Source organism: Cydia splendana, chromosome 3 (assembly GCF_910591565.1).
Source record: "Cydia splendana chromosome 3, ilCydSple1.2, whole genome shotgun sequence".
NCBI classification, from domain to species: Eukaryota; Metazoa; Arthropoda; class Insecta; order Lepidoptera; family Tortricidae; genus Cydia; species Cydia splendana.
Genome location: NC_085962.1, coordinates 24,515,238 through 24,529,587, shown reverse-complemented (window position 1 = coordinate 24,529,587; position 14,350 = coordinate 24,515,238). Strand labels below are relative to the sequence as shown.

Below are 14,350 nucleotides of genomic sequence, written 5' to 3'. Positions count from 1 at the left end.
GTCCAACTATATTAACCACTGCTATGCTCCTTCGTTTTCAAAGACTTTCTATTTTTGTTAACAAAACTATGGACGGTAGAGGACAAAACAAAACGCTGCCACTGTCAACCCGCACCGATTGTAGATGGCGTTACGTTACATACTTACGTAGCTTCTTCCTGTCTAAAACCAGGCTGTATCAACTCGGTCTCTGTTATTTTTCAGATTAATTGGTTTGGTAACCCCAGCCCAGAAGGAGATACTTGAGAAGAAGAGAAGTGAGCGTCGGAAAAGGTCCACGACAAGCACCAACAGAAATGACTTCTTATACGGAAACTACGACATGTTGCCTGTGAGTATATCCTATTCTGAAATGCTGTATGTTGTATGTACGATGTACGTTTAATTAAACCTAGCGAAGGAGGAAGAGGTCGTAAAGTATGTACGAGTCAAGTCTGGATTCGTCCTAACTCCTAAGGGTGGCGAAGTTGGAATCTCGTCATAATAGTGAATAGAATCAGGCGTTACTTTGCGGAAATCCATACTAATTAAAACCAAAATATTACTTTGCTAATCCGCGAAAAGATAACGTGCTAGTCAATCAGTGCTAACCCGTTATACTTACTTGCGTATTTTTACATGCAATTAATATTCCCACCCTCCCACCGCAAAAATAAATACGCAAAAAAATATAACAAACCACCACCAAAAGAATAAACCTCGACACGTGTTTCGCCTCTCTACGAGGCATCCTCAGGAGTTGTTGACGGTCTGACGCCCGGCAACGGAATGACCTGTCTAGAATGGTCGGCCATATTTATACCTTGACCACTCCCCCTACCGTGCAAGTGTGAGTGAGATGGAAAAATTCGTAATAACGGCGATGACGCAACATTCAATTGTTCGTTAAGAATCATGCCCCTATTGTTGTACCTAATTATTTCCAGTTGTTCCAGAACACCCAAACGCAATCCCTTTTCGCAAACATGTAAAATATCAAAAGAATGATTCTCAGATAAAGTGTGACCTGTATCTAATAAGTGCTTTGCAAAATTGGACTTCTCTGGATGGTTATGTCTATATGACGCAACATGCTCTTTATACCTAGTAGTGAAACTACGGCCCGTTTGCCCCACATACACTTTATTGCAATCGTCACAAGTAAGCTTATAAACTCCAGACTTTTTCCCATTCTCGATCTTATCTTTGCCATTGCAAAGCTTCGAGTGCAAAGTATTATTTGTCTTAAAGGCCACAGGAATGTCGTTAGACTTCAAAATTTTGTAAATTGCATCAGACAACTTGCCAACATAAGTTATGCTCGCTTTATATTTCTTAATCGGTTCAGAGGATCGTGCCGCATACAACATAGTGTTGACCATACTATTCCGCTTTTGTCGCGAACATGCGAACCGGCTAATAGTTGCCAGCGTCATGGAGTAGATGGCGCTCGCAGTCATGTTTAAGTTAAATAACCGATTCTAGGTTATTGTGATTTTTTAGGACAAGACAAGAGGGTAGACGCCGAACGATAGTAAGAAAGGGAGGTTATGTGCGAACAGATATACGGAGGGAGAATTTTGCTTTGGGGATCAATTCAACGGCTTTCTTATGGTGTTATTAGATTAATGATGTGCCTCATGTAAATTGTGACTAACGTATATCAGTATTCAGAGTGAACAGTGATCCGAGGGAATTGTTGATGGCTAATATGAACTTATGGTAAACTTAGTGTGAGGAATGGGGTCGCTATAAGGGGAGGTTTGGAGGCGACTATGAGGTTCAAGAAACCAGGTGGATAATCAGGTGAAACTTATTTTATATGCAGGTAATAAAGTAGGACACCAGCAATGAGTGAATCGTCATCTCACTAACGTCCAGGCCTCATATAGGTATGTAGTATGATTACATATCGCTAACCAGTATCAGTAAAGGCATCATCTCATTCGATAGGTTAACAAGTATGGTGAGCTTGACGACATGGTGGAGATGCTGGGATTTTATGCACATGCACTGTAATCATCATCAAAAGTAACATATGAGAAGTCAATTTATATATGCACGTACAACTAAAGAGATTTTTTGGTTTGTTTAGTTCAATTTAATGTTTTATTTCAGGCATGAAATGAAGTCCATATTTATGTAATCCTATTCTTGCAAAGAGGCGTTAAGCAGGCGAATATGTTAGTGGTTCACCGGAGCACATATGCATGATATGCAATTAAGTGCCTACATTTTATTGAACATTCTTGCTCTTTGATATACAAGAGATTGCAAATGTCAGTAAATATATATATAGTTTATAAAAAATAGGTACCTATCTAAATACAAAAATTTCCTTGGTAAATTATATAAATACAAAATTGTTTCAAAAAGTTCTACTTGGAATACAAAATACTAAAAAGCTCGCTTTAATCTTTGAAAGCAGTGTGTTAATCAATCAGTCCTATAGAGTGCAAATTTGGAGTTGATTCCTCATGTTAAGCAGTAGAATGGAATTTCAAGTGATGGTTTTGAATGATAAAAATATTTGAAAGCATATGTTATATATTTAACGTTTTACAGCCAGTATTTGTCACTGGTTGATGTGATAAAAATGTTTGTGTCACCAGGGCAGCAAAGTTTGTTTTTAACCCACGTGCCTTGAAACCCTCGCAACGCTCAGGATTCCAACATTTCTATGTTATAAGAATGAGAGAGTGGCTAAGATTGTCACATCAGAAAAGATAGCACAATATGGGTATGTTTACTATAAATTCTATCAGAAAGGTGTTTATAATCAGTTTTTAAACACTAACTTGGTAAGACTACCTTCAACAAGAGCCATGGAACTGCTTAAGTCTCAGATTTCATTACGTTGAAACCAATCATTACGTACATTTTTCATTAAACATGTCTAAAAACGTGGGTGACGAAACGGACATTCAACTCAAGTTTTAACGCCCTAAGCAGTAGAAATTTACACTTATCAGCAATAATCCTGAACTGAAATATATATATGTCATGTATCAAAGAAAAGGTGAAGAAGCTCCAATGGCAATTATATACAATCAGGGCGTAAATTCCAGAAGAAGGACATTAAGAGTAAAACCAGTACCATTATGTAAGTCTGCATTCGCAAAAAGGCAATATGAATCACAATCTGCCAGACTTTACAATGCTATAAATAATTATGTATCTATCTATAACCTGACATCAAACAAATGTAAAATTACAGTTACAGAAAAACTGAAATCCTTAACCTATGAAGAAATAGAATCCCTTATTTCTTTTGTAGTATAGATGTATTAATAGTAGAATCATACTCCCACACACACACACACACACACACACACGCACACACACACACACGCACACACTTAATAATAATAAAAATGTATATTTTAGCTTAAGTTAGTGTAAGGTAGTTTTTAGATTAGATTACACTAAACTAAATCAAATTTTAAATGTATAACGAATAAATTGTTAGAACAAAAATGTTAGCTGGGAAGAGCGGGGTCTCCTGTCACAGGTATAATTATACTTACTAGGAGACTCCATTAACTGTATTGTTAAAACGAAACCTTTACCTAAATATATAATTTTTCATTAAAAAAATTTTTCATTTTCATTAAAAAAAACCAGTTTAGGTCTGACCTCCGATTTTGTATATATTCTATTACATCGGTATTTCGTTAAATTGGTGGTAAACAATATTTTGTGATTATGAAGTTCCACGCCAAGTTAATTATTACTGGATTGCATGCTTTTCTAGAAGATGCATTGCTTGCAGAATACCCGCTTCATCACAAATTATCAGCTCAGCCATGATTAAACTAGTCGTGAGCGCAATTGTGGTGAAATGACAACAATTTATACTGCGTATCTTTTCATGAAGCGAATGTATCATGTTTAACGTATTAGCCTTATACTTATATGATCAATATTTTTACAACAACACAATATTCTTTATTGCTCAGCAATATGTAAAGGAACTTAACACATATCACTTATACTATGGTGCACAACGGGCGGTCTTATCGCTAAAAGATTGATATCTTCCAGACAAACAAACCAGGCTATTATAATGGTATGTTTTGCGGATCCATATTTTCACTGGGCTTTAATCAGAACCATTGAGTTTAATTAAAAACTCGAATTTAACACTCACCACGTTTGAAGGACTAGAACCACTCATATCATAAGAGATGTTAATATGGAATTTCTTGCCTCATCGTTGTTTGTTGTTACAATCGTAAGGAATTGTAACGGATTGGTTTCTTGGAAGTCGGTACAATTTAGTTGTAATGTGCCTGAATGAAAATGCAGGAGGCACTTGAAATCAGATTACAACTTGACGTCATATGTACAATGTAGGTACATACTATTCAAACTCAAAGGACCAGGAACATCATTGGAACTCAATCAGAATCACTCAGCCATTCTAATGGTACCAGCAAACGGCCAAAAATGGGGCTCGCTAGATTTAACAATAGTAACATACTCAATTGGCATGCATGATATTTCTGTTCTGAAAGAATAAACGGGTAAAATGATTGTAAACGAATAAAAAGCTACCGAATTAATTTAAACAATATTCACTTACTTTATGGATTGCGTTTAATCAGCGTTACATTAAGGTTCCAAAGACTTGTCTGTTGATGTAATAAAGCATAGTATCTTAATTTATTCCCAATTAACATTTCAATATAGATTGTTATCAGAGAATCAGTAAATATCAACTTGGATATGTAAAGGACAAAGGCAAAACTATTTAGTATAAGCCACCACTAATATATATGTTTGCACTTAAGCAATACCCTAAGGTATAATGACTTCCTATTATTACTGAACCATTGATTCTTAGTGTGGAAAGTCCATAGATTAGTGATTAGATAAAGATTAACTAAACTTCTGAATTGTGTATGTATGTACATACGATGACCCAAACCTAAAGTGTTAAAAATGCTAAAATAAGTTATTATTGAAAAGACTCCCAGTGAAAGTCATACTGATTGAATGGGCTAGTGGTTTCTATATTATCTGCTAACTGATTTAGATACTTCTAAGTACATAGTACATACTTTACTTTTACTCGAACAGAAATGGATAAGGGAGTGGTAGATAATTTAAAGAATAGCCATTAGCCATGCATAACTAATTTGATTTTGTTAAATGAATTGGAATCAAGCAACACATATTAAGGCGACGGTAGCGGTGGGTAAAATTTCAGATTCTGTCAATTTACCCCATTTCACACACAAGCGCACTTCACGCACACTACCTCACTTTACTGGGACAGGTCAGTGACCCATCATGTTTTTTTTTAGATTGGACTTTTAGTTTAGTATTGACCACTAGCCTCCTTTGAGGGTAAAAGCGTTCCATTGAAAGATGAAAGAGAAACAATGCATTTAATCTTGCTTTCCTTGTCTGTTCATGTCACACGTGACGTACTTACCTATTTAATTAATTTGATTGTTGACTGTTTTACTACCTAATATTGCTTTGTCGAGATACGCGTTTTGTACAATTAAAGCGAATAAAACAAGATGTCAGTCAGATGTAAAATGTTATTTACTGCTCTATACGGTTTTTCATAAGGTGCAAAATCCATTCAATAGGAATTTAAATAAATAAAGTTTCAGCAGGGTGGCAATTCCATTTTGGCGGATAAAGCGAAATAGAATAGTTCTATCGAACCTGCTTACAAATTTTCACGAGAATCAGTTGAGAAATGTGATCTGCAAAGGAGAACATACAAAAGCAGTTTTGCCCAAGCTGAAACGGAGACCTTTGCTAATGCTCGGCCAATGATGGTTTAGGTACACCTATAAAAAATGGTTGTCCCTGCTGTAATTTTAATATCTTTATATTTCAACGGTATAGTTTTGCCTTCAAAAATAATCGGTATCGCTAAACAATAGCGGTACCTTACTACTTATACGTTCACGAAATCGGTATCTGCATAACTTGATTGTTAGTAAACTAACCTGAAAAATAATCTCAAAATCACCGAAACATTTATGTACAGTCACCTGCAATAATATGTTACGTCATTAGCGCCAACTTTGCCTCCAGGGAAACTTTGCCCAAAACGACAATTTTAAACAAAAAACCCTGCTATTTTTAGTAGAAAATAGGTTATATTTCTGACAAAACTATATACCAAACTTGTGCATAACTTGACTTGGGAATTTAGAGTTTGAGCGAGTTGTCTAATATAGGGTATATTTCGGCGGGCAAAAAATTGATAAATAATGAATGCAAGTAGAAAAAATTGAGAACCCTTTGACAAATATTTCCGGGTTTGAGTTATAACACATGAAGCATAGATTATGTCTATTGAGATTTAAACTAAAAAGGCCTAAATACACAAAAGTTTTAGCGGTGGGCAAAGTAATCCGGTAATTTGGCATCTATACCATCATTGCCCACCACCAAAAACGGATTAGGGTTGTCACTTTCATCTAATTTACCCAACTTCGCAAGTAAAAGAAGGTTATGTTTGTACACTAAAATAAGTTTATAAATATATACTGTATTTAATTTGTCTTACTATCCTTTATTTAGATGTTTTATCCCGTTAACGAATGAAAAACACAACAAAAATCATATTTTTGGCCATTAAACTATTGTAACAGATTTTCTCAAAAGTGACAACCCTAGCCTTTGTAAAATGCTTACGCGAGCCTTATTTGGAAATGAGCAAAAACGGGTAGGCAACATTGCCCAGCAAATTTATTTTAAAGTTTTTACACTTATCGCTAAGTTATTAACAGGGAATAAAAGTTAATAACATGCCCAAAACCTTTAAGTGATCCTTAGACATCATCATCATACGAGCTGTATTTGAATACCAAATTGACGTGGGCAATGTTGGCGAAAACCCCGGATATCTTTGCCCGCCCTCTAAAACGCAAAAAAATGAGTAAAAACACGATAAAAAATATTTTTTCTTTCAAATAAACTGATGCGTTTGATCACAATGGACGTGCTGAGCAAAAAAAGTCATATGATGTGATGTTTTTTGAGAAATTCGTTTTAAAAAATAAGCGGGCAAAGTTGGTGATAATGACGGTACCTACTCTTCGAAGGCCGCAAAAATATGTGACATGGTCTTATGGTTCTACAACATAACACACACACGTTGTGTAACATAAATTGCAGGCGACTGTACATTTGGAATAATTATTTTATTTAGTTTCAACAAAAGTTTCAAGTTTAGTACGAAAATACTTCAGATATGCAATATGCACAAAATGTAGACCTAATCGAAATAAAACATTGCTTTTTATAGGTAATTTATAAAACATTCGATACATAGGTATACATAACAATAACTAGAGCGCTATTGGCCTGTAAGCTTCATCTCGGTCTCCAAAGCCGCAAAAACTCGCTAGTACTTAGTGCTGGTCTAGCCGTTATTTTTTCTTGAAGATTTTCAGAGAACAGCACGTACACGCATTATACATATAGACGGAACGAACCGCATAATCATTATCATTTATTCGTCGCAATCCATGGTATTACAGATCTAGGTACAAGACTTTCAGGTATTACTTATACGAATTACATAACTCTTTCTGTTAATAGGCATTATTTTAAGATAAAAGTTCTATAATATAATACAAGATTACAATTGTCATCAAATTTTTTTTTTTTTTTTTTTTTTTTTTTATGGCGTTTATTACAGTAGCCAGTGTCATGTCGATATGTATTAAATCGAAAATTTAGAAATTATAATGAGATAATTAATAATAGTTGCTGATTTCAAAAATGGTATATATCAAAGTTTCAATTTATTAAGTTCACAGAAAGAAGCTAGAGCTAAAAATATAAATTCATTGACGTACAGAAGTCAAATACGTTTTTAAACTGACGCAAAATGATACCAGCATAATAAAAATTGATCCCAATCAGTAAAGATGAGTCTTTAAACTTTTTTCATTTTAAGCGAGTTTTGAAGGAACATAATACTTAAATTCGACTGTAATCGTATTGTTTTAAGATAGTTTACTGCGGTTTTCAACCATTATAACAGCAAATCAAATTTAAATGAGACGCGAGCTGATATTTATGTACCCTATTTTTTGAAATACAATTTATCTACTGGTATACTTTCTCGTGTGCGTATATGATTTAATGTCAATATAATTGTCAAAAGCAAGAAAATCAAGCTGTCATTTTCATTTGAAGAAGTACACGTGTGCTCCGGTGTAGCCCCAACGGGCATCTGACTTGAAGAAGAATTTTGAGTGATGTCGTCAATGTATGGAAATTGTTCGAAAGTTTACATTTGAGATTGAATTTCTGTGTTGTCTTTGTGAGTAAAAATATAAATCGATAATAAATTGGTAGCTGAATTATCTAGCTTTCAGAATCATATAATAATTCAATTACTGTCAAAGACAAAATTGTTTTGCTTCTGTCTCAAACGGAACTCCATATTTTGATTTTTTGATACTTTTAGTGTCGATTTGTAGAGAATAACAGCAAATTAAAAATACAATGGCATGAAGAGTCGGTACACGGTTTCTTCGTGAACAAATTTACGTGTAATTTAATGCAATTATTAAACATTTATTGAACAAATTATGGTTACAAAGTGAGGTCTAAATCGAAAACGTCATATACCGGCCCCTTAATTGATACCGCCTACCCAATCGAGATACTAAATACTAAAGAATACGAACCTACATATTCATAATAATTATAGAGACGGTAGTAAGACCATGGTGGATAGGTTTCTGAATAAGATAAATTCTCAAGTATTCGGTTATTTAAATAAATGTGATAACGTATTTTTAACTATGATAGTAGTCATTATACCACTCTGTGCAAGTAGTTCTGAAATTAAATAATGGCATAATGACAAAGACACATGAGCATTTGTTACAGAGTATATTACCTATGTCTAGGTAACGAAAAGGAATAGTAGGTATTCGCTGCGTGCAAGGCAAGTGGTGGGGGGAGCCGAAACAAACTCAGCGCTTGATGTGGCTAAATGACAATATGACAAGTTAGCAAGCAGTGTTTCTGTCAATTCACATACTTTTCAGTTATTTTGTTCACGTTTCTTTTTGCCTTAAAAATCATATTTACAATAAAAATGGGCCACGATAGATGTTGTGTGGTAAACTGTAATAATACTAGATGGTCTAGACGAAACATTAATAATAATTAATATTTTTTTATTTTTAACACTAGGCTAGAAATTAGCCTTTTATATCATATTATATTTATTCCAGGCTCAACAGCGTATCGGCTAATTATTTTATCTCGTCTGTCAACACAGATTTTGCTCAGATGTTAATAAAATAGTATGGATAATACAGTGTGTACCAACATTAGGTGTTTGTAATATTATGTAGTTATAATGCCTGTTATTGAAAACTCGGTAAAAGCATACCTTTGGCACGTAGAGTTGTCTGTCGTCTATCACAACAGACATTGTGATGCGAGTGAACATTATTTTTAACATAAAATGTGTTGATTTAAACCTGTGAAGAAGGAAGGAAAGGGTGATAGGTAACTTCAATTAAGTATTAAACTTTTTATGTTATAGTAAAAGGAAGAGATCAATCATGAGCCAAATAATTATTGGTATATGATCGTGGCCTCAACTGTTAACTTGATTATCAGATTTAATCAGAATATTGAGATATAAAATGCAGGCTGGAGCTACACAAGAATCAGAATCACAATTAGAATCAGATGTCATATAATGAAGTTCTATATGTATCTTTCTTCATTAATTTTAATATTGCTGTGAAATATCGTAGTGTTAAGGACATGGTATTTGTTTTATGTACGACTACTACAGGAGCAATAGTCACAAGACAGAGTTATCAGTTTTATTCGTGTCCCTATCCTCTTGGGTCACAGTGGACAGTTGGACACCTGTCCTGTGTGGTTCTTCACCAGTGCTCACCATCTGCAGTACCTAGATATGCTAGCCTGTAATGTGGCTTTGTCTTTAATATTTTTTCTGTTCGCCCACCGTGTGGCCATACGTCCATGCCTATCCCTACGCTTCCTTGCCATGTGGCCAGTGATTATGAGCTTCTCCAGACTATAGGATCCTCTTCTGCCTCGATAGCAGAAGAAAGTACGTGCGCGATGAGTACAAATAGTGGATAACCTCGGTTTGATGTTGAGTTCGTCGATACTTGATGCAATTTCACCTACTGCGTTCAAGCATTCTTCGCCAGCACCACCTCTCAAATGCATCTGTCCTATGATGGGTTTCAGTTTTAATGGTCTAGGTTTGGACATGTACAGAAAGATCGAGAAAACAAGGCGTCCGCATTAGTGTGATACTGGTTGTATGTTCTCCCATATGCATACCCTGGAAAGTCGTTTCACCGCAGCTTTGGCTATCTGATCTCTTCTGACCACCCTTTGGTCGAAAACGCCATCGTCGCTTATTTAAGATCCCAAGTAAACCAACAACTTGCCTCTAGATCGTGCAATGTATTGGTACTCTTCATTTTACCAGGTAGATCGACATGCATCAACTTCGTCTTATTTCTTTTGATCCTGGGGTATGAATCTGGTCTGAATCCTGAGTATGGAGTTATGGACTCATATCTGACATGCTCAATTTTAGAAACAGAACCGCAAGTTATTTTCCACAGACACTTAATCTAATTATAGTCATGTCATTTGCAAAACTGAGGTTATTGATAAGTTGGCTATCAACCAGTGGCGGCGCGTCAAACATATCCATAGGCAAGCCGGGGCTAATTGGCTACATATTTCCTTTACAACTCTGCTCAAACGTCCAAAAACAGGCAAGCCGGTGGGAATCGGCTTTTATGGACGCAGTCTCATACCAACTCAGACACCACCCTAACAGCCTTCCAATACTCATTATGTATTCACCGATGTTAGTAAACAGTTGCACTCCTTGGTCAACTTTAAAAAGATAACTCGGCGTGTTATCCCCATTTCGCTCATAACCCTGACATTTTACTCCAGTTAAGGAAATCAAAAGTCTTTGCGAAAGCCTTTAAAGAGTATACAGACGCCGTGCCCACTGTATTCTCTATTAATTGCCACACGTTGAGTATTTGCTACTGAGAGTACTGAGTGAGTACCCTTCAATGTCTCTCATGGTTATCAAAGCTGTGAAGTGAAAATTCGTGAATAAAGGAAACTTAGTGGGTCAATTTGATAGACACAGCAGTGAAAATACCGTAGTACGGGAAGCGGGCGATTATTACACTTGAAGATCTGATCGGTTACATTAATTAAAGAATAGTCATGTAAAGTCGTAATGAATCGGTACCTCGGTAGGTACAGTTTGCTATGCTGTTTCTACGATCCTTAGCATGATATATATATATAGGTTAGGTTAGGTATATTTAGGTACACGGTAACGTAAATGTAACGCAGTAAAAAAGAGTTGTTGACAGGTTTTGTAACTAACCAAGATGAAAATAAAGTGCTCAGTTTATATTATTTGAGTGTAGCTCAGGTTAAATGCATTGATGGCTTTCATACCTAATAGAGAGGCTGACACGACTGTCCCAACCTTTTTAAACTAGATTATTTCACACCAGCATCAGAAAATGATTAGAAAAATAAAAACTGCAGTAATTTTTGGCACAATATCTATTTAATAAATCAGAATGAACTACAAGAAAAGGTGACTTGACTCGAAATAAGTGCCTGATTTGACAAGTCTGTTAAATATCCTTAGCTTAGCTTAAGAAAATAAAAAAGAATGTGGTTCTCTTGATTTGTAGATAGGTTCTTTCTTTTACATGTTGATTTGTGATTAAATGAGAATAGCGTAATTCTTCCTTGGCTGGGGAGGGCTGCCGGACATGAATTAGATACACGAAGAGATGGATATGTCAGCAGTAGGTTTAATGAATAAGCAAGTAGATTAAAATACTTCACATAGTAGCTTACTGCCAGTAGTAATAAGTAAAGAGAAGTGGGAACTTAGGTTACATATACACGTCACGTTTGGATAAGACGGTCGCTTTTGTCTGTGTAATAACTATCATTCGATCGCGCGGTCGCCGCGGTGTTTAATAAAGTTACAGTTGTTTAATTACGCAAATTATGCTGGTCATCATGTATACGTCTGCTGTAGTAGAAGTTCTGACCCTTGAAGTAGTGAAACAAGTTATTAACGATATCATAAGAGCAAAGCAGCATATAACATCAGAACATCACAGATGGTATTCATAGATAAAATATAGCGCGAATTGAGTTCTCACGGTCTAACAACACCGATGTTTGATATCAAATCGGTGTTGCCACGTTGTAATTAAGGACTGCTCGGAGCAATTTGGGACCGAACGCGCGAGATTGTGGGAAATACCACACATAGACATAGATATAGGTAGACAGAGAGATAAGTAACGGACCAGAGATGACAAATCGCAGCCGTGATCCTACTCAGCTCAGCTCAGACACCGATAAACGCTCAGTCGCTCGCACCAATCTCAGGATACTGCTTTCATTCTCAAATCAGAGATCAGTTAGTTTAGCACAGATATCAATGAATGCTCAGATCAGTCCCAAGATCATATTATTAATCAACTCAGCACAAACCTTGATGAATGCTCAGACCAATCTCAGGATCAAATTATTAATCAGCTCAGCACAAACATTGATGAATGCTCAGACCAGTCTCAGGATCCTGTTCTTTATCAGCTCAGCACAAATACAGATGAACAATCAGCTCAGTCTCAGAAACGGTGTGCCTCAGCACATTTCTACGACATCATCAGAAATGGTACGAAATCTCAGGTCATGCCGATTCACAGCGCCAAAGCCGAGAGAGGCATTCAGAGGATGAACAGCTCAAATACATTATTATTCACATTAGTGTTCTTATCATCTAATTGTTGATTTATTTACATGTTTGCCTATGGACATCTAATTTCAATTAAAAGAGTAGCTTTTTCCTGCGGGGCGGGAGTGTCGCGAACATGCGAACCGGCTAATAGTTGCCAGCGTCATGGAGTAGATGGCGCTCGCAGTCATGTTTAAGTTAAATAACCGCTTCTAGGTTATTGTGATTTTTTAGGACAAGACAAGAGGGTAGACGCCGAACGATAGTAAGAAAGGGAGGTTATGTGCGAACAGATATACGGAGGGAGAATTTTGCTTTGGGGATCAATTCAACGGCTTTCTTATGGTGTTATTAGATTAATGATGTGCCTCATGTAAATTGTGACTAACGTATATCAGTATTCAGAGTGAACAGTGATCCGAGGGAATTGTTGATGGCTAATATGAACTTATGGTAAACTTAGTGTGAGGAATGGGGTCGCTATAAGGGGAGGTTTGGAGGCGACTATGAGGTTCAAGAAACCAGGTGGATAATCAGGTGAAACTTATTTTATATGCAGGTAATAAAGTAGGACACCAGCAATGAGTGAATCGTCATCTCACTAACGTCCAGGCCTCATATAGGTATGTAGTATGATTACATATCGCTAACCAGTATCAGTAAAGGCATCATCTCATTCGATAGGTTAACAAGTATGGTGAGCTTGACGACAGCTTTTTCCTGATGATACCATCCACAACAGACTTATCGTAACCATTCGAAACTGCTAAGTGATAAATATTATTTAATTCAATCTGATAGTGTTCATCAGAAAGAGATCATCTCGTCATAATGTGAATCTTAGCCCCTTATTCATACAACTTACAAACCTCTGTTAAACGTTGCCTCTTTCACACACAAACACAAAGGTCAAAATGACGGATATACGATTACTTACGGTTTATTTAACATTATGAGTAACGCCATAATTCTTTTGTGGTGAAACCTCCGACTGAAATTCTTATAATTGCATATGCGTAATTATAATTTACCATTTTTATTACAGAAACGCAAGAAATACAATCAATTCCCATATTTGCAATCGCACAACGATCCTCCTCAAACACGCTCGGCAAAACTACGAAAACAGCAGGTAAATATGGACATTAACATTAGATGTGTAGTCGGTACGTATTTTTTATTAATTATTTTCTAAGTTAATTTCTTTAACACGTCGGAAAACCAATTATTATTTTTAATCTGTTTATTTTTTTAAGGGGTTTTGTCACGCAGTGACAATGTCACCCCCGTAATGAGAAAAACCAATTTCAAAAGTCTTAAAAACTAATGGGGTTGGCCGGTGGAAGTTTTTAGCAGATGGCGCCATCATAGCTTGCCCTGTCAATCCCTAGAATTGTGTCAATTTTTTGTTTTTTTAATACCCTGGATGGCAGCCCTTTAAGCCAAATCTCATAGGAAAAGGGGCAAGCTATGATGGCGCCATCTAGGCAAACCTTTGACAGTTGCCAACCCCATTGACTGGCTTCAATATGAGCTAAACTGCTTGAACTCTTGTCTTGAATAGACAAACAGTGC

General features: G+C 36.0%; 1 protein-coding gene and 1 long non-coding RNA gene across 2 annotated transcripts in view; both read left to right on the top strand.

Annotated features, from left to right (window-relative positions):
* LOC134789394 (uncharacterized) overlaps positions 1-14,350 on the top strand; it is a 485,188-nt gene that overhangs the window by 357,673 nt on the left and 113,165 nt on the right. The window lies entirely within an intron of this gene.
* LOC134806620 (uncharacterized) overlaps positions 1-14,350 on the top strand; it is a 42,681-nt gene that overhangs the window by 5,195 nt on the left and 23,136 nt on the right. The window contains exons 6-7 of the mRNA XM_063779945.1: positions 205-331; positions 13,821-13,907. Of these exons, the coding sequence (XP_063636015.1) occupies positions 205-331; positions 13,821-13,907 (214 nt within the window). The remainder of the gene's footprint in view (positions 1-204; positions 332-13,820; positions 13,908-14,350) is intronic.